Source organism: Pomacea canaliculata, linkage group LG13 (assembly GCF_003073045.1).
Source record: "Pomacea canaliculata isolate SZHN2017 linkage group LG13, ASM307304v1, whole genome shotgun sequence".
Lineage (NCBI taxonomy): Eukaryota > Metazoa > Mollusca > Gastropoda > Architaenioglossa > Ampullariidae > Pomacea > Pomacea canaliculata.
In genome coordinates, this window is record NC_037602.1 from 18,544,096 (window position 1) to 18,568,173 (window position 24,078).

General features: G+C 44.8%; 1 protein-coding gene across 10 annotated transcripts in view; it reads right to left on the reverse strand.

The window, feature by feature from the left end:
* Positions 1 to 24,078, reverse strand: part of LOC112554120 (furin-1-like) — an 83,565-nt gene that overhangs the window by 42,911 nt on the left and 16,576 nt on the right. For all 10 annotated transcript variants that reach the window (XM_025221720.1, XM_025221721.1, XM_025221723.1 and 7 more), the window contains one exon: positions 9,449 to 9,577. In XM_025221720.1, coding sequence (XP_025077505.1) covers positions 9,449 to 9,577 — 129 coding nt within the window. The remainder of the gene's footprint in view (positions 1 to 9,448; positions 9,578 to 24,078) is intronic.

Genomic DNA, 24,078 nt, shown 5'->3' on the forward strand with positions numbered 1-24,078 from the left:
TTGTAAAAAAAAATCCCTTTGTGTTAACATAATTTTGACTAACCATATGTGTGTATATATACATCCGTATATATAGGTTCTTCCCCATTTGCTGCAGCTAATGTGCTTGAAGAAATAAAAGATGTCACGTGTCTTTCTCGCTCTCTCTCTCTCTTACACACACAATCACACACTTGTCGACTTGAAGTGAATAAAAATATTACTAGAAGTTAACTAGAAGCCAACCATCCATGGATCAATCAGCGGACTCTCCCCTCGCTCAAAACCCAAGGGTCTCTTAACCCCACTCCCCACCCAACTCGCCAAAAAATCTCAGCGAGGCCAAACGCTTGGCGAGCAGAAAATTCTAGAATACTTCTAAACAACACTGGACTAAGTACGCATATGATCGTGCTTTGCCGGCTGATCATGTAGCGGCAAAGGTAGAGAGCAAATCCTTCGGCGGTGACAGATCTGCTGTCCAGACGTATACATGTGCAGCACAGGTGACAATGCCTATTAGTCAGGTGTTGACGGCAGCATAGATACTATATATCACTTTTTGCCGATTCTTCCTTCCTAATGTGTGTGTCTCTCTCTTTCTGTGTGTGCGCGCGTGTGGTTAGGCCGGAAGACCAAATTTACGTCGCTGCATCCAGAAAAATAAAGGCTGAAAAATGAAGCCAACTATAAAAAAAATTAAAACTCACTTTTAAACTGCCTCGCTGTAAACAGTTATTTGCAATGCAAGTGATAAATAGCTTCGCATACTGAATTTCGCTGGTAAATGTCTCATTACTAGGAAATTGACTTCTCTTTCGGGGCGGAAAAAAAAAAAAACACCACTCACGCACGCATTACCCCCACGCACAATCAAGCATGCACACACACACACAGAGGCATACTTCGGTGACCAATAACTTTTTATTAGCAGATAAAAGCTCTGCAGGCTAACAACAAACGTATGGCGCAGGTTTCGCTATAATGAGTGCAGAAAAATAGTGGCCTTTGTGCTGTTGGCGTGCAGCTGACCCTCGGCCGTGGAACTGGCACTGTCAAGGGAAAACCCTCACGCCATAAAATCGTTGAAAACAAAATACCGACGATGCGGGAAGACCGGTAGGATGATGGGGGAGGGGGTAAAAAGGCAATTTGCTGATGGGTTGGAGACACACTGCAAACGATGTCGGTAACCTGGGCAGAGAGACAAAGACTTGGCCAAAACCATCATCATCACCTTCAACAACAACAGCAAACTCTCACGACATCCACAGAATGCTTAACACAATGTGACATCAAAGCAATCTTGAAAGAGAAAATCTTTAATGAAGCAAACGATGGAAGATAGTCTCGCCCGCTGATGTGTCGTTACTCCATCTTGTCAGTACATTTTGCAGGCTACAATAGTGGCAAAGGAAGATCAGAAGCGAAACTGGAATTCCCAAATCGTCGCCCTGGAAACAGTTCGGACAAGCGCGCGTGATTTACTTCATTAGGATATTGATTGCCCGCGCCCACTGCAGCCCACGTCTGGCCTGCCCCAGGCTGCCGGCGGCCCAAGAGCGCATGATAAGCGATTCTCGGACGATGGGACCAAAAGAAATGGTGTGTGTGGGGATGAGGGGGAGATGGGGTTAGGCTTGTTTGTAACACTACGAGGCACAGCAAAAACGTTCTATATACTGATTGCCAGTGCACCAACCACCCAAGTCGCAGTTTATTTTCCTTTTCAATCCCACACCGCCGCACGCAAAATCTGAGCGAAATCTGCGGTTCACAGATCCGACCATCAGTGGCACGGCACGGGCCATGACAGCCTACGAGAGCTCATGTTCCATGGGAACATGTAACATGTTATGAGTGTTCACCCACAAACTGATAAGCTTGGCTACTTGACAAGGCCCTGTGAGGGAAAAATAAAAAAAGCAAACAAACAAAACCCGCCAACATCAGCGGTCGTCTTATTGTTCTTGTGTTGTTATTTGCACACAACCGTTGTCGGCGCTGATACCGGCGACTTGATTGCACAACACACATCACGTAACGGCAACTCTTGCGCCATCTTGTGGTTGGGGAGAGAGCACGCGGCGTCTTGTAGTGCAAGTTTGTACGCCGCCCTTCGCTGCTTGTCATGAAAGCTTCCTTGAACAAGGATGCTAACTCACTTTGTCTTGAATGGCAGGTGCGTAAAGAGGCCAGCGTGCCGATGAGGATGCAAAGCGGCACCAGGACAAGAAGCGGGTCAGGTTGGGATCACTGCCTAGCAAAACAGGTAGCACATCCTCCCTTTTGCACGCTTCCACCGGCAGCTGTTTTCTTCCCCACCCCTCCTCCCATAGCCCCAAAGTTTTCACTGCTCGCGTCGCGTGCTCTCTCTGGTGCTATCAAACAAGACAGACGAGCACCCCCACCTTTTTATGTCTGGCCCGCACGTACAACACACACACGCCTGGTTGAACTGGCGCTTTCATCTTGCCTGTGCGTACATGCCTCAGTTCACAAAAGTCTTGAGGAGGACGCGGCGTATCTGATTTATTGATTCAAACTTGACGAAACCTGAGTCCGAGGGAAGGTAACGCGTTGGTTGGAGGCTGACATCAAAGATGCACGCGACACGAACAACACGCTTGCCGTAACTCTTGAGGTAAGAAAACAGCGTGAAACACTACCGTCAAGAATAAAAATGGAGAACTATGTCGGTCACTCACATACAACGATCTCGTGTACAGTCTAACGGCCTGTTACAGCCACAGGAGACAAAAGGTGACGATATCTTCTGGCTATAAGTGAACCACAAGAAGCGAACATTTTACTTATGCACGTGGCGTTTCTGAAGACGATTGGGCAGTCTGAGAGGGTGGGATGAAAGATGCCAAACTGGGAATGAGGGAGGAAAGGGGGAGACATGATAGAAGTAAACAGGAGAACAGAAAAAGCCTACCTTCATACGCGTAATCTAGAAAAAAAATTGTTTTTTTAAACCAAAAAACTCAGTTTTATATATGTAATATATCTACCTAAAATTAGCTTTCGCGACTGAAAACAAAACCCTACCCATACCCTAACCCCCCCCCCCCAAAAAAAAAGGGGTCTACGTTCACACACATACACACAGAAGTGAGGGGGTGATGATGGAGAAATGATAAACGTTAGCAAATGTCTTTACTTCATAAGCTCTTAAAGACTACTGCGGTGAGTCTGTCACAAGATGAAGTGTACCTTTATCGCGGTGCGAATAGGTGTCAATGAACATGGGATGCAGACAAGTCCGTGTTTGCTTTTCCTTCACCTTCCCCTCCCTTATCCGAAATACACACCTACCTACGCCTGCTGACTGGCGGTGGAAAGACTTAACAGAAACACGCCAAAGCCAAACAAATAAATCCACAAGAGAGCAATGGAAATTCTTTTCACTGGATGCTACACTCACCTCAGCACCTTTTGTGATGCGTAACTGGTAGAGTCTTCTCCTATAATTAAGAAAGCCGAAAAAAAGTAAAAGCATCAGGAAGGGTGTGTGTGGAGGGGGGAGGAGGGAGTGTTTGGCAGAACTACATTTAGCGTTAGCAGCGTGTACATGCGGGAAATGGACACCATGGTCTGTGCGAGATGCCCGTGATAAGAAGACAAAACTCGAGGTACTACTGGTAATGCAAGGAGAAATGAAAGCAAACATGAAGGTCTGCAAACCTTGCAATCTTTCACCGTCTCAACAGCATTTGGTAATCCCACTTTTTACTTCTGTGCAACTTGCAAGGAAAGAAAGGGAATGGTGAAAACAAAGAATAAGGCTTCTGCATGGGCAGGCGATCAGAAAAAATGCCCCCCCCCCACTTTCTCCCTAGAGCATGCAGACTTGAAATCTGTGTGCTCGGGTGCTTGCTCTGTACAAAACCTACCTGTCTTTTGGACTGTGCCGGGCAGATTCCTGTATCTCACATTCACGATCTTGCCCAACATTGAGGGGAAGTTTACGCGATTCCATCGGACGTGCACGATCCGACATTCTCCTGCGTGCATGCTATGTAAACAAGCGAGCCTCCCAAACATGCTCCGCTCACAAAAATAAACGCTATCGCTTTTCATGAACCCAATTTTAGATGAGGCGTTGGGGGTGATACGGCGAGGTCTAAGGCAGCGAGAGGCTGCTGTTATTTCATGATACACACAGCACCGCGGACACTCTTCGTGCCCCTTTCAGTGTCTGCCACCTTCAATCACCTGCGGCCTTGCCAGGGCCCACTCTCTTGCACAAACGATCTCCCTACACCAGCTACCTGTTTTGCACGACCGTTGAGAAGTTCCTAATGGGACTAGTGCTCTCTGCGCTCATTAGATGACTGACGGTCTGTGGCTGACTGGAAACTATGGCGACAAATTTTGAGTTTGTACAGTCACCACCCTTGGTGTGTGGCCTTAAAGCCGGCTCTCTCGAGACCATCAGCCAGCTTTTACACATTAACAGGGGTCTGGCCTTGATGCTGAATAATAATGTGGACTGGGTGAGAGAAACAATGGTTCGGTAGGGTAGGTCGCTTGTAAATTTGTGAGAGGCAATCGTGGGATGAAAACCAGTTTTAGCTTTGCTCAGCCTGGCAGCCTGCCATCCGTGCACTGTATGACATTCCTGTAGGAGACAGCATTCCGCGCGTTTCTTATCAGATTAATAATGTCTTTCTCGGTGCCAAGCATCAGTCAAGTCTACCCGAGTTCGCATGCCACCCACTGCTTCTGTTGTGTGCAGAAATCATCAAATGCCCAACAAAGTAGAGGAGGGGTATGTGTATTTTGGGGACGAGGTAGTGGGTTAGAGATAAAGGAAAACAATTTACTATTATGTTTTCCTGTTGGGATTTTCAGCTGTGCTTACAGAGTGTATGTACTTTGCACATCAAAAGAGCGCACGTTTGCTCCTTGTTTATTGTAAAGTGAAGTGAGAGTACACTGAGAAAAGAAACAATGAACTGTTTTGTTTTCCTATAATACTACAGCCAGCCACCTGTTTGATGGCTGGTCTTTGTCGTAACAGCACATAATGCTTTCTCCACACAAATTTTATTTTAAAACAAGCCGGCCCAAAGCAGTCGACAGCACGTTTCTATGATGGCTCCTCGGAATTGTAAAAAAAAAAGAATCGCAAGAGATTTACATCTTGTCACCAGCTCTGACGTACAAAAACGGTCAGTTATGGGTGTTATCGCTCTTGCAGAAGCAGCACTAGTAGTAGAAGTGGCACTTGTAGAAGTACCGTAAATTTCTGTCTATTGAGCAAACCTGTATATACGCCGCACCCACTAAATTAAAAAAAAAAAAAACTCTACTTTTTCACAAATATGCTGCACTGGTTTACAAGCCGCAAATATATGCAGTTTGAAAGCTGTATCGTAATCATTTCGTCTCGTGTTCGGCATGAAGAGGGTGTGCATTTCAGCAACTGATCTGAATGCTTCAATTGTATGCAGGTTTGATTTCAAAATGTGAACAGTCAACACTAAGAACGTGAATAGTTAACACTGAGACATTGAGCTCATCGAAAAATTAATCGGAATCTGAACAATTCAGGAAAAAATCCGCAAACAAGCAGCAGGGTTTAAAGCTGGGAGGTGAGGGTGTGGGAAAATCGCGGCTTATAGTCCGAAATGTACGGTAGTTCTTTCCACGCATGTTCCTTCATGCAGCAAGCATACTGTTCAGACAACAAAGTCTTCTATCGCTATATAAATCAACAAATTTTTCCCTGAAAATGTCAGAATCTAGCTGCAGACTGCCCTACATACATGTGTTACCACTTTCCTGTACCACAAACAAGATAGCAATAGTGTACTTTTTTGCTTTACAAATTATACAGATTATGCAAACATTACCGAAAATCCTAAACTGTTTTATCGAGATAAAGGGCGCGGTTCAGTATCATAAAACCGTCTTCTTAACTGTCTGTTGCCACACCAAGCTTGTGTGCGTGTGGAAGAGAAAGCAGAAGACTGACTACAGGGGCCGTTTTTAAGCAAGGCATCAAAACAGATCCACAAGTATGCTTAAACTCCCGATGTCTGTTAATAAGCTTGCAACTTTGTGGGATGACTGCCCGATTCCCTGGTCGTCAATCTACAAGTGTTGCACTAACAGTAGCACGAGTCCACTGTGGTGAAAACCGAAACAAGTCTGGCTGGAGTTACTGATAAACAAATCATAAAATCATTACACAATAACTCACTTAAATTTACGCTGTTACATTATATTTATCTTTTGTTTTTCCCGCCCATGGACATTCTAACATCAGAAGCACTGGCTTACAAAATTGCAGGCATAATACAGGAAACTCACCCACATTTACAAACACACGCACGCACGCGAGTGTAACGGAGATTTCTGCATGCGTGGAAAGAATTAAGTGGCCTGTACATTCACAAGGAATAACTTATATTACTGGAACAAGGGATAAAGTGTGCCCACCCATAAGAACCTACATGATCGAAGCCAGATGACATCGGCCTAACAAGACCAGCCACCCATCAAGCAACTGAACTTGATGCCAAAGAGCTCCCTAAATTTACGACCATTCAGTTTACTTGAGAAAGTTTCAGCCTCATGCCTCTGACATTTCTAAGTAGGCATGGTACCGGCTCCACTCTTATTAAGGGCCACACACAACTAGAAGGGTGAGGAAGGAAATACAAGTTAACGAGAGAGAACAGTATAGTTAGAAAACAAATTTAACGACAAGGCCACTGCCTAGGAAGCACGGCAGCATACCGGAGCGAGCAACGGTAAGTGAGAAAGAGGGAAGAGGGAAGAGGGACAAGGTAAGCCCGCTTGGGTCTCAGAATCGTTGAACAAAAACTAGTTAACGATATCTGATGATAGTTAACGATGTAGAATGAAAACAACCTAAAAGTGGCCTGAAAGCTATGGCCGTTCTGTAAAGGGACGCAACTTGGTCCGGGGCAAAGATGAAGATGGAAAGCATGGTGGCGGCCAACAGCGGCAGACAGCCTGACTCCGCTTGAACTGGCTGACGCACTAGGTGTGTAATAATTCAGCTTAGCGCCATGACGCACTGGTATCAAGCCGCGCGGCCTTCCGATAGACTCTTACCATACCTTCGTTCCTCCCTAATCAAAGCTGTGAAAAGGAGTATCGCGAACTGCCACAGACAAACTCACATTACACCCGATTTTAAGAAAGGGAATAAATCCTGTCCCAGCAGCTAGATACGTTGCCGTGAGAACTCGCTTGTTCTTCTCCACACGGGAAGTTGTTACCTGTAGCCGGGTCTCTAAGAGGTCTTACAGACTTGGTGTTTATTCCTGTGCTGTTTTATATGAGGTGTCACAAAGAATGTTCTAGAGAATCACATCTGCTGCTGCGCAGTACTGCAGCGTGCATTCTCTTCAAGCCGCCCAGTCATCAGTTCTCTTGCAAGATAGCAAAGGCTCGTCTTCTCTCGAGTTTTGAAGTGTCCTATTTATCAGGTAAAGCAGAATTTCCAAGATAGTCGCTACAGGTGAGCTGAGGCCTCGCGAGAGGAGAGCGTCAGTGGAGCTTGTCCTCACAATGAGCAACAACACGTGCTTAAATTGTCCTGTAAACCAGGGAGCCTGGATAGGCCAAGAGTCGGATAAGTAGTCTTGTGAAAAGCATCTGCACCGGAACAGATGCCCGATTTCCGCAGGTGTTACCACCTTGGCTTTAAAGTGCCTTCACTGGGGGAGAATGTATTTTATGCCGAACCAACAGCTAAGACTATAACGGCAAAAGAAGCCGGCCCTGTAATCAGGTGCCATATACAGAGAAAGAACAACGTGACCGAGACGAGATCTGAACCCAGGACAGCCAATGCTCACTGTACTAGTGACAGGCGCTAACCGTTGCGCCACCGAACCGCCCGAAGAGAGGAAGAACTTTCTGACAAACGTCAAGGAATGGACTAACATGCAGGTCTTGCTAGCTATCGCCCAAGAAAGGCATTTGTGGCCAGCACTGTCAGCTGCCGCATCTATCCAATGCCTTCGACGACCTGTAGGGACTGACCAGCGTAAAGTCAGCCGATTCCGGTCCACGGGATGAATGAATCATGAACGAATGCCCTCTTATTTGTGACCGTGACCGTGACAAAAAGTTTTGCATCCCATACAGCTAGATGGGAATCTACTCCTCTCTTTCCTTTCCTGGTGTCTTGAGGCAAAAGCCATTTCTTTGGCAAGCTTCTGTTTGTTCGTCGAACATGTTGGGCAGACAGACCGGCAGGCGTCGCAATGTTTTGTTAGGTCGAGTCCGGCGGCTTAATGTCCGCTGTTTCCGCGATAGTGCAGCAAGCACTAGGAGACTCCGGGAAAGCAGGGCGCCAGTGACATATACTCACCCTCTCCACTTCCACCCCAACCCAACTGCCAGACCATGACTAAGAACAAAGTAGGCCAAGTTATAACAGTGCAAGCTATCTGTGCGCGCAAAATGCCGACGAAATTCAGTAATATTTAAACAATCCATTTACCTGCCATACCTAAATAACATGTGGAGAATAATAATTGACGGATAGCGTTCAAACAAGAACATTCTACGAGTGAAGACAAAAGTAGGAACATTTCTCCACCTACTCTCGAGATGTTACACCTGTATTTTTATCTTCACTCTTTTTCCTCTTTCTGTCTGTGTGCGTGTGAGCGCGCGCGCGTGTGCCTAAGAGTTCAAGATTACCATGGAACCCAGGGTCAACCTATACGAAACAAGACATATGGCAAAGGAATCTTCGCTGGTGTTTGCTTTCGCCCAGTCGTTGCTGACGCAGTCCAAGTGCGAAGCCGCAAGGTTCCGACGGGTGAAGCCGCTACCCCCTACTTCTTCCCCGCAGAAGCCACGCGGACTGGAGGCGAGGAAGAGGAGGGAAGAGGAAAAGGAAAGACAGGTGGTTAAAGCTTTCTCTATGGCTTGACCGCCTGTCTTTCTCATCATAGATCTGATAACATCTCCCTCTACCCTTCCTCCTCAATCTGAAGAGGAAAGGGCAGTTTACCCTAACCACCCATACATCGTGGACCGTCATCTTTTGTCCGTCAAATATGAGAAAAACGATTAGGCTGATTAACATCTGCATATTTCGGCTGCTATCTAATATTATAAATGTAGCGTCTGAATAAGGATTAGCAAAAACAGAAAAACTATTCCAGCATAAAAAGTAACTTCACCATGACTGACTTTTTTCACGCATAAAGACAACGAAAAAAAAATCCTGCCTCCAGAAGTAATTGATGAAAACGAAAATAAAATCTTAAAAGTGCATTTAACTAGCGCCTTTCCTCACCACCAGCCGGTCATAAAACGTTTTACATACAGATGCACGACCACACATCAAATGAACCTTCACGAGCACGCAGACAACACACGCTTACCACTACTATACAGTGTATCTTCCCGTGTGGAGAAGAGCTCAGTGCAGTGTGAATAATAATAATAAAATAAATCAACTTACGTAGTTTTTCTTGAGATCTGGATGATCCTTCTCGATACCATCATCCAGGATGGTGACGACGACGCCCTTGCCGGTGTAGCCCTGCTGCCATGCCTGCTTCACGTTCATGTCCAGACCCCCGCCACGATTCTGAAACACACAGACACTTTGTTCATTGCACGCACTGTTTCACTTGTGTACTGATGATCTTACTGGGCTGAACGTGAATTATTCAACAGCATCTGTAGTGAGGTCTTTCTCCACATGCACTACACCTGTGCTTAAAATCGCGATATTTTGCAAAATTCTCAACAGCAAATAATTTAATATGCTGCAGATATACCTTTATACAAGTTATTTAGTTCTTTTCTCGATGAAGAGATTAATGTAAATAAAAATTTTGATTCTCTCCTTCCTTCCCACTATCCACAAAATGCTGTATACTATTTAACGGAAAAAGTCCTGTTCTGCGAAGGAAATAATCATAGTAAAGATGAAATATGTGTGGAAACACGAGACCGCCAGTACTGTGAACCACTGTACTCTCCAGTCTTTTTTTATGTTTAGAAACAAGATGGGAGATGAAGGTGAGGTAGGAGTTTAGCAGGAAGTGGAATGAAGAGAGTGCCGGTCTAATAGGGGTCAAAGCTGACATAGGCAAGAAGCCTCCTGAAGGTCGGTGGCGGTTTTATCGAAAGTCTGACACAGGATGAGCAGCCCTTTATCTGTCTCCTCCCTTAGGCACTTTCCACTCCCATACTCCAGCATGAATGCCAGTCAAAAAAAAAAAAAAAAAAAAAAAATTGCAGGAGGGGGGGGCGAGAGAGATGGAGGGGGGGGAGAACACAAACACTTAGTACTGATAAAACTGAAGTGCGCAAGGCGGGTGGAGTTAGAGGTAGGTAAGAGGGCGCATGTGTACAAGCTGTGTAAGATTTTCTCGCTTGTTCGCAAAATCAGCACGTTCTCATCATTTCAACACCGCCTCTGGATCACAGCTACACTTTTTTGATTAAGCAAATCTCTGGTAGACAGGCATGTTTAAGAGGAGGATAGCTGCTGGACTACTAATGGTAACACTAAATGTACCAGCAATGACTATCAACTAGCCACAACAATCACATTCGGGTGGCTTCGTATAATCCACGGAGATAAACCTCAGTTTATGCACATATATTTTTCAAGCAATAACATAAAGTGTATTTTTTATGGTTGGTGAGTGTTCACTCCTATATATTTTTAACCACGCTATACATAAAACTGAGAAGAACTTAAGACCTGGAGGAATTAGTTTACTGGGTGATCCTGCAAATATATCTGCGTGCAATGCGTTCAGTTGCTGACCCGGTAAGAGGGTCAAGCTTGCTTCGTTCCTATCGAGAGAAGCAACTGTTCACATGGTTCCAGCTTGTTCGCGAAGAAAAAATTAATCTCTCCTTTTAAATATTGCAGCAGTCAAGGCTGACTTACGAATAGATGCCCTACCACAGGGTGTCGGTTGCTTGGGATGAGGGGCAAGTGAAATGGAGCGCGAGCTCTTGTTTTCTCGCAACCTGTCGAGGGCGGGGGAGTGCGGGTGGAGTAGGCGTTATCGCTTGATTTTAGACTTCTCGACAGGAGGGCTTGGTTGTCTTCAACAAGCCTCGTGACAAACGTCTATGACAAGTATGGTAACAAATATCGTTCGGTTTCGTGACAAGCGTCAACGACTAGAATTGAGAGAAATGGCCGAGTGAGAAGAGCATCGCGACAGCGGCTGAGAACAGCACAGCCCACGCCACATGCTACAGGTCCTGAGAAACGCACACCCCAGGCTCACCAGTGTCAACAAGCAAGCCAGCGACCTTCGCACCATAGCAAGCATCATCAGCTGGTAGACAGGAACAATGCCGAGGTCAAAGGTCTCCCCACCAGCAGCATAGTGAGGGGGACGAGGGCGGAACGGTTTGAGTCACTTGTTTCTGCAGCGTTCCCCCACTGAGCAGGCGACATCTGTCGTTGCTTTGGGCGAAGCGCTTTGTACACACCTGCTGATATTTCATCGCATTAGTCGGGGCACGATCTGGTGACCAAGGGCACCGGAAACGCACGTCTTGTGACAAGGGTCAGCTGTGACAGTCGGGTAGGGGAGCTCTCTGATAACCCATGGGAAGGGCGGCAGTAATACTTCAGCATTGCGTGCAAACAAAAGGCTGGCCGATGTTTCGTTGCCTAATAATGCCACCATAACCCACGCATTGTGCAGGAAATGTGTCGCTCAGTCAATTTATTACTCCCGTTTTCTTCCTCAACGAAGGTGGCACGCCAGAAGTCGTGCTTGAAGGGTGGGAAGAGAACTCAAATACACTTGCTCTTTGACACAGGTCCATTTCCTACAAAATGACAAGATCACACCGCTCTTGAGATATGAACATGTTTGATGTGTATGTGGTAAATATTTCCTTGAGGGTGTTTCCGATGGGAAAATGCACACTTGTGTGATTCATAGCAGTATTCCCCTGACGGTATTTCTGTCGAGGGGAAAAATAAACCCACACACCAAAACAAATCAAGTCTCTTCGTACCCTGTTGAACCTGTCGGTGAAGAATTCTTTTCTTTGTGCCTTATGGTCAATGTGCTTTCTGAACCTATGCCTCTCTACTTCCATTAGCAATTCTCTGCTATCCGCATGTACCAGTCCACTATTCCCCAGATATCTTCTACCGGCATGAAGCACACATCACATAAGAAATTGTGTGTAGGTCCGGATAATGCTTACACCGTTCTGAAAACTTAACGAAATAACTCGCCAGCAATTCTCCTACGGCAGAATGCTCAGCTCATGACCCGATTGAGATTTGGGGAAAAAATGCGACTCCCTATAGTCGTCTCGATATTTGTCTAACTAGGCGTTGGTGACTAGCTCCACGGCGACTAATGCCGACATGGCGTACAACCCACACGCTGTGTGTCTGTATCCCGGACAAGACCTGTAGTTCCATATGAGAAACAACAGGTACGCAGACGGCTAAATTTACTGCGGCGACTAAGTCCCGTTGCATTGCGAGGCACTGCTCAGCATCAGCCGCTCGGTTGTTGCACCACATGATGCCTTGCTGTGCGCTTACATACGACAGCACCTGGCGTGTGCTGAGCATCACGTAAATAACGCAATCCTCTCCACATACCGACATCATAAGTGCAATGGTCTCAATTTCTAATGCAAACTTTTTTTAAAATCCAACATTCCTACCACACGGGAATGAATTAACAATATTTTCAGTGCAAAAGTACACTTTTTAACTAAATGTTGAATAATGAAGTTCTCAAACAGATCTGAAAGTTGTGTAAGTATTTTAGTAGAGTGAACTTACAACCGATGTTTTCATCGATATTTTTATGATAACTAGCAGTTCTTTCATTTCGCCTGACTCGTTGATTACGCAATGTGATGAAATATTTTTTATCACTAATGACCACACAAAATCAAACAAAAAGGTATAAACATATACAGTTTTTATAATGTAAAATCTTCAAACCTTTGCACGTTTTTATGCAAAACCGAAAACTAGCCTATTATAAAACCGTGTTTTAATCTGGCGATCCTTTCTACTTTGAACCTGGTTCAGGAGGATCGACAATCATCGTCAATCCCAGTTTCAGGAAGAACGAAAGCAGTTATCCCTAAAAAGTCGGCCATAAGGTAAAATAGTAATGGAACTAAGATCACCATCAACACAAACAACAATAATCATTCACTTACACAGCACATTTTCTCCCTCTTCAGTAAACTCAATGCGCTTAAAAAAAAAAGCAGAACGTGAAACAAACACAGGACAGTAAACTAGGAAAACAAAGTGGTGAATGGGAGGGGGATAGGAGATGGAGGGAGGAAAAGGCGATGAGAAAAGGGCAAACTTTTTTGGCGGGTGAGCATGTATGCACTTTTGACTGCCTAAACCAGGTTCAGAGGGGAAAGGATCGCCCAATTAAGACATCGTGCGCACTGAAAAGTGAGGACCAAACTGCTTCACAGAGACGATAGAATTGTTTTACTTCGGAAATTCTTATTCTCCCGCGAAGGAGATCGTGGGAGGGAGAAGAGAAGAATGGGGAGGGAGGGTGGAGGGAAGAATATTTCAGTGGAAGTTTCGCCAGATAATTTCTTTGTGCTCACTATTATCTTCCCCACGCAGGTGTCGCATTCATAGCTTCCTCTGGCAAACATATTATACCCTATCCAGCCTGCGATTGAATTTCCTTCGCAATCGGTGTAAACAGAAACGGCGTGTCAACTCGGTCTCGGCTGTAAACCAGACTGAACATTATCTCCAGCCGGACGTGACGTCAGGTTGGTGTCCGTGTTTTGCTAACAAGGTTAGGAAGCGCCAGTGGCGTTGCTGGTCATACTAATAAAACTTTCCATTCCTCTGGTTTTTGCTTTAAAAGTCTACTTATCTGGGAAGAAGTGTGGGAAATAGTAAATCAGATTGAACTGCGTATAGGGGATCAGATTTTCGATTTGACCAAATACAATTTCTTACTCCTTTATGAGTTTCTTTCAGAACATTTTGCACGAGGTTGTTTGAAAAACTCTTTCTCGCTACAGAATTCGTTAATCTCCTGTGGTATGCAACTTGGTAAATGCTAATGGTCCAGTGGAATGTCTTAAATCACAAAGGCTTTAACAAAACATCTTCAAACACTTTTATGTAACTAAAGATGAAACAAGTTGCATAAATAAACTACGAAGAGCTTACTTCTCTCTTTCACTAACTCCTTCTCAAGTAAGCATAAAAAACATGTAATGCTTTAAGACCAACCCCTTAACTCCTTCCTCAGCCGTATAGCATATTTACCTTTGATGCAAAGCAACTGGCAAAGAGGCATTGCAGATATCATACCTTTTTTGCAGACTACAGCTAACAATGGTTGTTAATTACGTACGGTAGGTTTAAAGCAAAGCCAGCAAGTGCGTACATGCGCCCGAAAGCACACAGACAGGCACTTTAAGAGTGGTATTATCACTGTGGTGCACTAGAGATAGCTTAGGGGGTTGAACGCACTTGTATTTGCGACAGTAACAAGGCAGTTGGAAGTGATGATATTATCCGCTCTGACGTTTAGTTGTAACAGAAATAGAATTACACTTACTAGCTGCAGACACTCTATCTCACACACACACACACACGCGCGTGCGCAGAAAGACAGCGCTTTACACACAGGTTCAGAGCTTGTTCCAAATAAGTGCAACACGAAATGGTAGGTAAAGGGGTTTAAAAGCAGGTGGAATGAACATTAGATATATCCGGGGCTAAGATGAGGACGATCTGCTATCGCAGTTATAATCTCTTCCACAAGCGATAACGTAGCTAAGCAATGCTATATATCCGCTGCTAGCAAAATGATGCACTGCCAGGCCCTGTCAGGCTTTAGCGGCACGCCGGAGCGTCTTTTCATCATGCTGCAGGCGTGTCCGGGGTGCCCTGCTGAATCGAAGACTTGATTCATCTCGAGCTTGCGTGTAGGCTGGACTGTAAAGCTGTCTTCCGAACACTTCAAGTGTGTCCATGATCCACTCACTCTCCTCCCTGCTCTCTCCGTCGGATGCGCCTTCCTGTTCTCGGAAGCACTACGGCAGCCTTCAGTAGCAGACTGATGTCACGCGGCTTTGTCCACTGCTGTAAAACTACTGGACATACCCTGGGTACGCGCTGTTACAGAACTTGATGAAGCCACCACGTAGCCATCTTACAAATCGTGATGTCATATACACGAGCATGAAACGTGAGCAGATTGCCACCTACCTCGTCAGTTTTAAAATAAAAAAAAATAAGCATTCAAAAAACAAACAAGTAAGCAACTTTCACAGTTTGTGAAACATGAAAATACCATGTCAGGGCATTCCATATCTGTATCGTCTTAAAAGTAGAGTGCCAACGTGTTGGCTTCGAGCACAGCCAGCCAGGGTCTAACCATTAGTTTCAGATCAGTAGGTCTTCATCGCTCCATGCTGCTCACAGATTCGTCATCGCCACTCACGTGCAGGTAGCGTGGTGAACATGAAAGCAGCACTTCACAATGAAGTAGTGTAAGTGTTTACCCCGAACACCATCTCGATTTGTTTCCTCTGATGATCCGGAGCCGGTCCGCAGCTAGACAGTGTTATGTATGGCTCCCGTGACTGAGGCGGAGGCATCTGCCATGTGTTCCATTTACTACCTGAGGCATCTCAGACGGATGAGCCCCCGAGTTCTCCCGACTCAGCAGCCGCGTATTTCCGCATGTGCACTGTCTGCTTTCTCACTACCTCAACTGCCGCCTGCGACAACGTCTGAAAAGCTTTGTGGGAGGTGGTGGGGTTGCGGGTGATGGGGAGATGCAGAAGAAGCCTTGGTGGGATAAGTGATACGTTTGTCACTATCCTTCTATCGCCCTCATCAATGGAAAAAGTGATTGTACCTAGTTTACATATTGCTTTCTCTGCAACACCATCCGTTAACGCACTTTATAAGTGACTTTCGTTATAGAACATCCACTCAAAGTCACGATACCAGTATATTCCGAAGTACGAATATCAACGTTACTTATACCAGCAAGAGTCTGGACTCTAGCGCGTGAAACAGGGTGGTGAACACAAATAACTTCACTACCTCCACTTCCTGCTTGCAAGATCATGAAACACGCATTTTTAAGCGAGATGGTAACAAAACCCGTCTAGGTCCTTGCAAGTCTTTATCACAACGGTGCGAAGGAGGGAAAAAAAAGCCAAACTACTAGTGAATCGAGCGAGTAAGGGAAACCAAGTATTCCCCTCCCAATGAACGTCACCTCATTTTTCAAACAGACCCTCCTCTGCGGTGGCTGAAGCAGGTGGTCATGCGTCACCAACAGCGATCAGTCTTTTCACAAATATTTGTCTTGCGGGAGGGAGGAACTATGGGATGCAGGTGGGCTGAGACTGCTGATGGCATGCAATGATATCAACATTGTGTAACCGTTGAAAACACAGGTAGCGGCTGCAGACAACTCTTTGTCTTCTTGACAATGCGCAGGCGCACAATGCTGAGTATATGCTCAGCAAAACTCACACTAAGGTCCTACATTGTGCACTATAAATATGATCACTACGCTATTATTATAAGTAGAAATATAATATCATTGTAATGCTAAATAAATCTGTAATCCGATAATTCCATAGAAAGCCTGCGTTGTGTCAACATTTTGATCCGCTGCAGTTCATTACACAAAGGACCTTTCTCCAAACACAAGAGAACTACAAATTATCTTCCCCTCTTCATTCCCTCTCATCAATCTTCTTTTTTTTAAAAAAAAAAACAACGCTTATTCCAAAGACTGACGCTCTCTGCTCTTCACGTCAACACCTAGCACTTGAGCTTTAAATTCTTGTAAGTGCAGACTACAGCCCTGATATTTCCACATCTGAGACACGTTACTGAAGCGACCAACAATTTTTTTCCCAGGTCACGCAGACAGATGAGGTTCACCTCCAACCCCATTCAATAACCGCCTACGCTGTGTCCCTTCCCTACACCCCCAGCTGCATCCTAGGTAGCTGTGCCAAAATTCGGGACAGGGGATACCCACTTTTATCTTACGAAAAGGAACCTCCTGGGACTAGGATAGTGGATCATTTGGCTGCTCCCATTTTCCTACAGCCAGCTTGCCCGTCCCATTCGGGGTAATGCAGAAATACACTGGTCTAACACAGGTAGAGGTGGGGCTGGGCTGGGAGGGCCGGTCAGGACGGCTACCCGTTACAACGCTCATCCTAACATATGCAGTACAGTGACATCCTTTTCGAGGACAACAGTGCAACGAGGCAAGTATGGACTTGTTCGCCCATTGCTAACAACGTTAATAGATGGGCCCTCCTGTGGTTCTTCCACTTCTTTAATCGCTCAAAGAAGCCACCATACTTAAGGATCGATGCTAATCATTATATCTTTCAATTCTGCAGCCTGCGGATGAGACGTACTCTCGAAAGAAATGGCCAGAGTTTATGTAACACTTAGAGGAAGGAAAGGCTTTTACAGAATGCAGAAGAAACGGCCATATATCTGCCGTCCGGCAAATACTTGGCCCTGATTATACGAGAATGATTATCGATCGGCTGAACAGATCCGATTTGTTCTCCATTGACTGCGAGCAAGAAAAAGAGGCCAAGAATTGCATTACATGCCATTCAAACCCGGTCTATGCGACAATGCCTCAAGAAGGGCGGGAGCAGAATGTTTATCCTAATCCCAGTAGGGGGGAAAGTTACTCTTCACACTGTTAGTAGAAAGATTTCTAAGAACATTACAAAATTGCAATAGGATAGTAATAGTGCACTATACTCCTTATTCGCTATGTGTATCTTCCAGGAACTAGAGATATGAAAGTTCATCGTCCAAGTCCAGGGAATCCTTGCAGGAGTGTCCTAGGGTCGACTACACAGTACGACACAAAATGCCAGATAACAAGCGAACAAATGGCCTTGCAAACGAGGAAAGGTTACGAGATGGACTAAGAAAGACCACGATCTGCTGCTTTTGTTAGGGAAGAACTGTAACCGTACGACAAATGAACACATGGTCTCGGAGATTCTATGTCGTCTCTAGTTTTCGATCACTGTCTCCCCCCACCCCTTCTGCCTGAAGCTGTGTTAAGCAGCGGAACGAACACATAGACGTACACACATGCATGCACACAAGCACAAATGTTGAATTATCCTGGAACTGTTGTCACAGGCAAAGTAGGTGGGAAATGAAGATGGGGATGGGTGAAGGTCAGTTAACACAAAGAGTTGTGCTGTAAAACAGCGCCTAGGAATGAGTCCGCCGGCAAGTCATTAACAGAGGGCTATCGAGCATCAAAGTCCATAACCTTCGTTAACTCGCATTTAACCCACGAAATATGAATGCCAATCTTTCTCTGAGATTTTCAAACTGCAGCTTCATATTAAATCTTGCTAAGAAGTCATTTCAAGTTGATTCCATTAAGTTAGTACAGAACATCTTCAGAAAACAGTTATCGTATGTTCGTGAAACCTAAAATTTCTTCTTTTTTTTTAAGCCAACTACCGATCAGTTGATATTTAAAACAGCCTGGTTGTAGTATTGTCCTAAAACTGATACGCAGTACATGTAGTATCCCGTAGCGCAAAGGTTTCGTCTCTCGGCGGAGCGAAGGAGGAGACAAAACCTGCAGTAAACCAATCACTTGAACACACTGATGGCTGTCGTGACGTACAGTGTCACCAGGGTTGTTCCCACAGCTAACGAAACCCGCAGTAATGTATTCCGAGCCAACGACATGAGAAAGATCACTTTCCACTATGTGTCTGGCTGAACTCTGGTGAAACTATTGAAGAATACGACACACACAACGCAAGCAGCCTGGCTGGATTTACTGAGAACCGAGGACAGAACAGCCTGAGATCTGAGGGCTTACTGCTTCAATTCTGAAAGTGTTTCTTCGTAATATTTTTAGTCAGAAAAACTCTAAACCACCAAAAAGATACACTCAAATGTTGGCATAGGCTTCTTATCCTCTCTCATCAAGTACATCAACTAAAAATACCTTCTACGTCCAAAGGACACGATTATTTAAAAAAAAAAAAAAGCTTTCACATGAGCGGTTGTTAGATCGCGACAGAACCTAACTGGGCTCGATATGAAACAGCCATTCCTCTTCTCTTCCCCTTCTCCTCCTCTGTCTTTGTTTTGTAGTAACGCAGTTACATCCCCCTCCCCACCTATTTAGATCGAGGGCTAGATGTAAAAAAAAACCTTTGCCTATTCTGTTACCCTCTTGAGTAAAACGTATGTGAATTCTCTCTCTCTCTATTCCCCCGCTCTTCCCATCTCTCTCTCTCACATATCCAGACAAAAAGTCGACTCTTGAATACTTTACGATCGCTGTCATTCCAAGCGACCTCTTCTACAGAATGCTATCTTCCCTTCACAATATAAATTACCGGAACTCCTACAGTAGAGTAGGTTTCCTGAGACTACGGGTAACATTCCCGGCGAGACAAGTTGAGGGGGTGAGGGAGGACGTGAAGGACGCAGACAAATGCGAGTGAACCGCACCACTGAGTGGTACCTAATGAGCTAGCTTTCTGCCCTCGACAGACACCTGCGGCAAGTGCAACTCCAATAACCTAGTTTTCCATTTTCTAGACGAACCGCGAGAATCTCTTTAAAGCATACTTCGCTCAAAGCCATCTAGATGTAGTAGCACTACGCCTGAAAACATTCCAACGGTAGGCGACACATTTTGCTCCAGTCCAATCACATGTAGCAGCGAGTGACTCGGGCTCACCCCCGTGTAACGCTGTCCTTCACTTTCAGTTTATCGCTTTCGACAGCGAATGGTCCGGCTTTCTGTAGAGGAAACGTGGAGGATACTTCCTGTTGAAGATTTGTCAGTTAATCCCAAGATATATTTTCAATTTCCAAAGGTGTTTGCACTTCATGTCATTAACCTGCTTTTCCCAACCTCTTCCCCTCTAGTGCAGACACGCGTTCTCTCCTCCTAGGGGTAGGGGTGTTGATGGCATGATACTTGTTTTCTCATTGTGTCCTGCTTATTTTCCTATTCCTGTTTTTTATACACACCCAGCACACCTGTACAGCTAAATACGACAACGTGACATTTAAAATCTTGTTCACTCAATGCAAACTTGCAACAAGAACGAATGATGAATAAGGGGAGCTTAACAGACTAGCTTCCAAAATTTTAAAAAAAAATGCTGAATTTATTTCCCTCGGCATCACATGAGAGTTCCTAAAATAAATAACAGGACATGCTCAAAGCCATGCTCCATGAAAAACATTAGAGGAAATGACGACATCATTGACGCAAACAATGAAGTTTTTTCCCCTCTCCTTCAAAATAGAACTATTTCTCGCGCAATACTTCCTTGCTCTCCGTTATTTCATGTGACTGCTGAAACTTTTCTAATGCATGTACTGTCATTTCTGAAATGCATGGAGCACTAGACGGCCTTAGCTTCCTAACGCAGTTCCAGCTTGAATGTTAAAGGAACTACGATGTCGGTCTGAAATGACTTCTTATCAGGTCGGGAACGCGAGCTGAGTACATCTGACAAGCCTCAATGAAAATCTAAATCAGAAAAGATCAAGTTTTAATACTAGCATGCGCGCAAAACAAATGGGCGCGTATACAACAGAGGCACACATAAATGCACATATAACCTGTTTTAATTACGATGTAGAGTGGAAGATTCCCAGTAGGCCAGCATATGAAGGCCCAGCTGTGAGCTGAGAAACCAACAAATGTATTTCCTTAATTCTCTCATTCCTCCCCTTTATTTTAATGGGAACCCATCACTGACTAGACCACACCTCAACCCAAACAACCCTTGAGATAAACTGAATGCAGTCTACACGATAGGCTGCAGAGGCAGATAGTGAAAATCCTAGGGATATGTATGAAGTATATGAAAATGTGCATGTTCCGTGTAACCTCTTACATTAAGTTCATTATCGTTAGTGATCAATGCTCAACAGACTTACTACACTCTCTTTGAACAATTACTGCTTTCTAACATAAATACTGAAACTTCAGCTCAAACGACAGCCACAGATTCACTTAGTATAAGAAACTTATGCCTTTTAAGAAACCTACGCTTGATTTTTTTTTTTTTTTAAGCTACGTGGTTGTCTCACACCATCTGCATCTAGCTCATGCGTAAATCAGCTGACCATAAGAAGCTGACCGCAATGCCGAAAAGTACCCTCGGGATCTCTCTCTGAAAGGTTCCCATTTAAATAAATGTACAGTATTTATTATTAACAACATGGTGTGCACGTGAAATTTGATATTTGAGAGAAAAGACCAGCTACAATCGCTCTGTACACCTGGCGACTCTCAACACGTCTTAGTGAAGTCGCTGGTACAGCACCTCTCCAACACTGGTGCCTGTGTGCAGCGGCCTCTTTCTTCCTCTGATCTGACCTCTGCGCGTGTGCAGCTGTTCATTAGCAGCCACTGTTATCTGCATGTGTCAAGAGGCTTGCTTTCCGCAAGCTATGATTTACGACATTTTGAACTTTACAGGATGTCTGATGGGAAGGGGTGGGTTCAGAAATACGCTGCTACCATAGAATCAATATCCGACATTTTAAAATGGCATTTTATCTAAAAATAAAGCTCATCGTTAAGCTCTGGTTAAGCTTCTGCGAACGTGCACCATCCACCCCATTTCCTTTCTCCATCGTGCAAAAATTGATGAAAAACTGGAGTGCTCTTCTGTTTTTCTCCAGACAGCATGTCTTCGAATGTGCTGGCGGCCCAGTGCCGCCGGGCCACCCACGTGTCCTCGCAGTCCATTTCAATGATCCTCGCCTTCTTTTAAGAGAAGGGCATACATGCACGTCCCTTCAACTCAAGAAAAGGTCATGGTGTGGTGGTTGTGCCCTCGAGGTACGACACATGGATTGGAGGCTGGAGGTTTTGGAGGGGAAAGAATAGGGGAGGTGAACAGAAGAACGAGTGAGAAAGGAGAAAGAAAGCACTTCTCACCATCATTACTAAGCTGTGATCAAAAGGACACCGTGAAACTGCCAGCAATTAGGCACCTAGTCCTTTACCTCTGGCTACCCCATCGCACAACGTCTATTGCCCCGGCTGTTTGCAAGGTCAGCCAGGGCAGATTTCTGTGATGGCTGGCCGGCACCCCGGTACCTAAGTCGGCCTGACACCCTGGACCACTCCTGTGAGTTTGGGGAGTGAGACTTTCCATCTGAATCTGTGGACAGCGGGAGATGGGTGAAATGGAGTTTGGGGGGGGTGGGGGCTAGCGCTGCTGTTTGTTATCCCCACATACGATCTTGCGTTATAAACGTCACACAGCTGTCAGGCCTCTATCTGACGAGCATGACCAAAAGAAAAAAAACCCCAACAACAACAAATAAACAACGAAAAAAATCAACCAACCAAACAAAAACAGAGAAGCTATGATGCAACCAGCGGTAACAACTGCTATTGATACACGTTTATTCATAAAAAGGTTTTCACTACAGAAGATAAACGGTAACTGCAAATCTTTAAATGTGACCAATATGATGACTGTGAATGTCACCGTCAAAACTGCAGAGTTTGTGGGAAAATAACAGAGCTTACATGAAAGTTCCTGACTGAAATCCAACAATGATTGAAAAGGTAACGCTCATAAATGTACTGGCCATCCTTTTATTCGTTCATAACGAAATTAGAATTCACTTTCCGAAAAGAAATATTTTTAATAACACTACAGTAATGGATCCTCCACTGAAACTAAGACTTTTTTTTAAAAATATAATTTTAAATAATTTTGAAAAATGACCGACGTTAATAGCAGATGCTTCAGATTATGTTCTCCGCTGTACCACTTCCCAGGACATTTTCTAACCAGCCCATAGCTAAAGGGCATTACACTGTCACGTGGGAAAAATCTTGATTGCATCCCTCGGTAAATGAAATCTGAACAGCATTAGAGCTGTTGTCTAAAGTTCGGACAAAAATTCATAGTCGACGCTTTCAATGTGGATTGCAAGAACTGATGTCACACCTTAGACCTTGCAAGTCTTAGGAGCGTCTGTAATACACAAAGCGACAAAAACAAGACCCAAGTGCATCCTATGCATTTGCTAAATCAATGCTTCTCCATGCGAGCTGAAATATGATGATCTGATGACACCTTTCCGAGCACAAAGCAGCCACCTGACTGACTGGCTACGTTTGTACTTTCTGTTCCGGGTGTGAACGTTTACAGCCTGCAAGTTGCCAGTCCAACAAGACAAATGGGGATGAATGAAGCAGGGATGTTGGGGAAACACATTCTGTTATCAGAGCTGACGAAAGATGAAAGCGTGCACTGGTAATTTGAATCCTAGCGTTAAATAAGATCAATGCAATGAAAGCAAAGATCGTTGCTGAAAGTAAGCTGCAGACGGAAATGAAAATGCTATTTTTCGCATGAGACTACTTCCCAAATCCCACTTGGCGGGTAAAAGGTAAAGGTCGACCCTAATCTATTTTAGGTTGTTGGCGGGTGAGGTGTTGGAGTCCACACTTTTCTCGAGGACTGTTTTTTTGTGAGGGTGGAGCCCACCTTCTCTAACTGCTTTGGAGTAAGGTACTCATTTCCGACAGCTGGGTTGAATGGATGCAGTGGAAGCTGACGTCGCTGCGCCACACTGGGTATCGAACCGGCAAATCTTCGGACGCCAATCCTCTGTTATTCACGGTAGGAAATGTTACAGACTAAACTGAAATTCTGAGAAGAGGGGGAGAAACACAGAGAAAGGTGTAGTGGTGGTGGTAGTGGTGGTTGTGGAGAAGAGAGGCGTTTGTTGGCGTGCAGTCTCAAGGAAAATATTTTGCTGGTCAGGCGCTGTTCAGATAATGTTAAGAAATCCAGGATTAAATAAACTGCGCGCTGTAAGCGTCACAAAAATAAATAATGAATACAATCTTATAAAAACACCATTATACTTTTTTAAGTCAAAACGAAGAACGCTTTGTCACAACTTAAAAACTGCATCTAACGGCAAGGGTAAAAACACAGACACATAAATATCGTTATAATCCTGAAAAATGAACCCATGAACGATAGACGGTGCGTTTAGAGATACATGAACTGGCAGAAGAATCATGG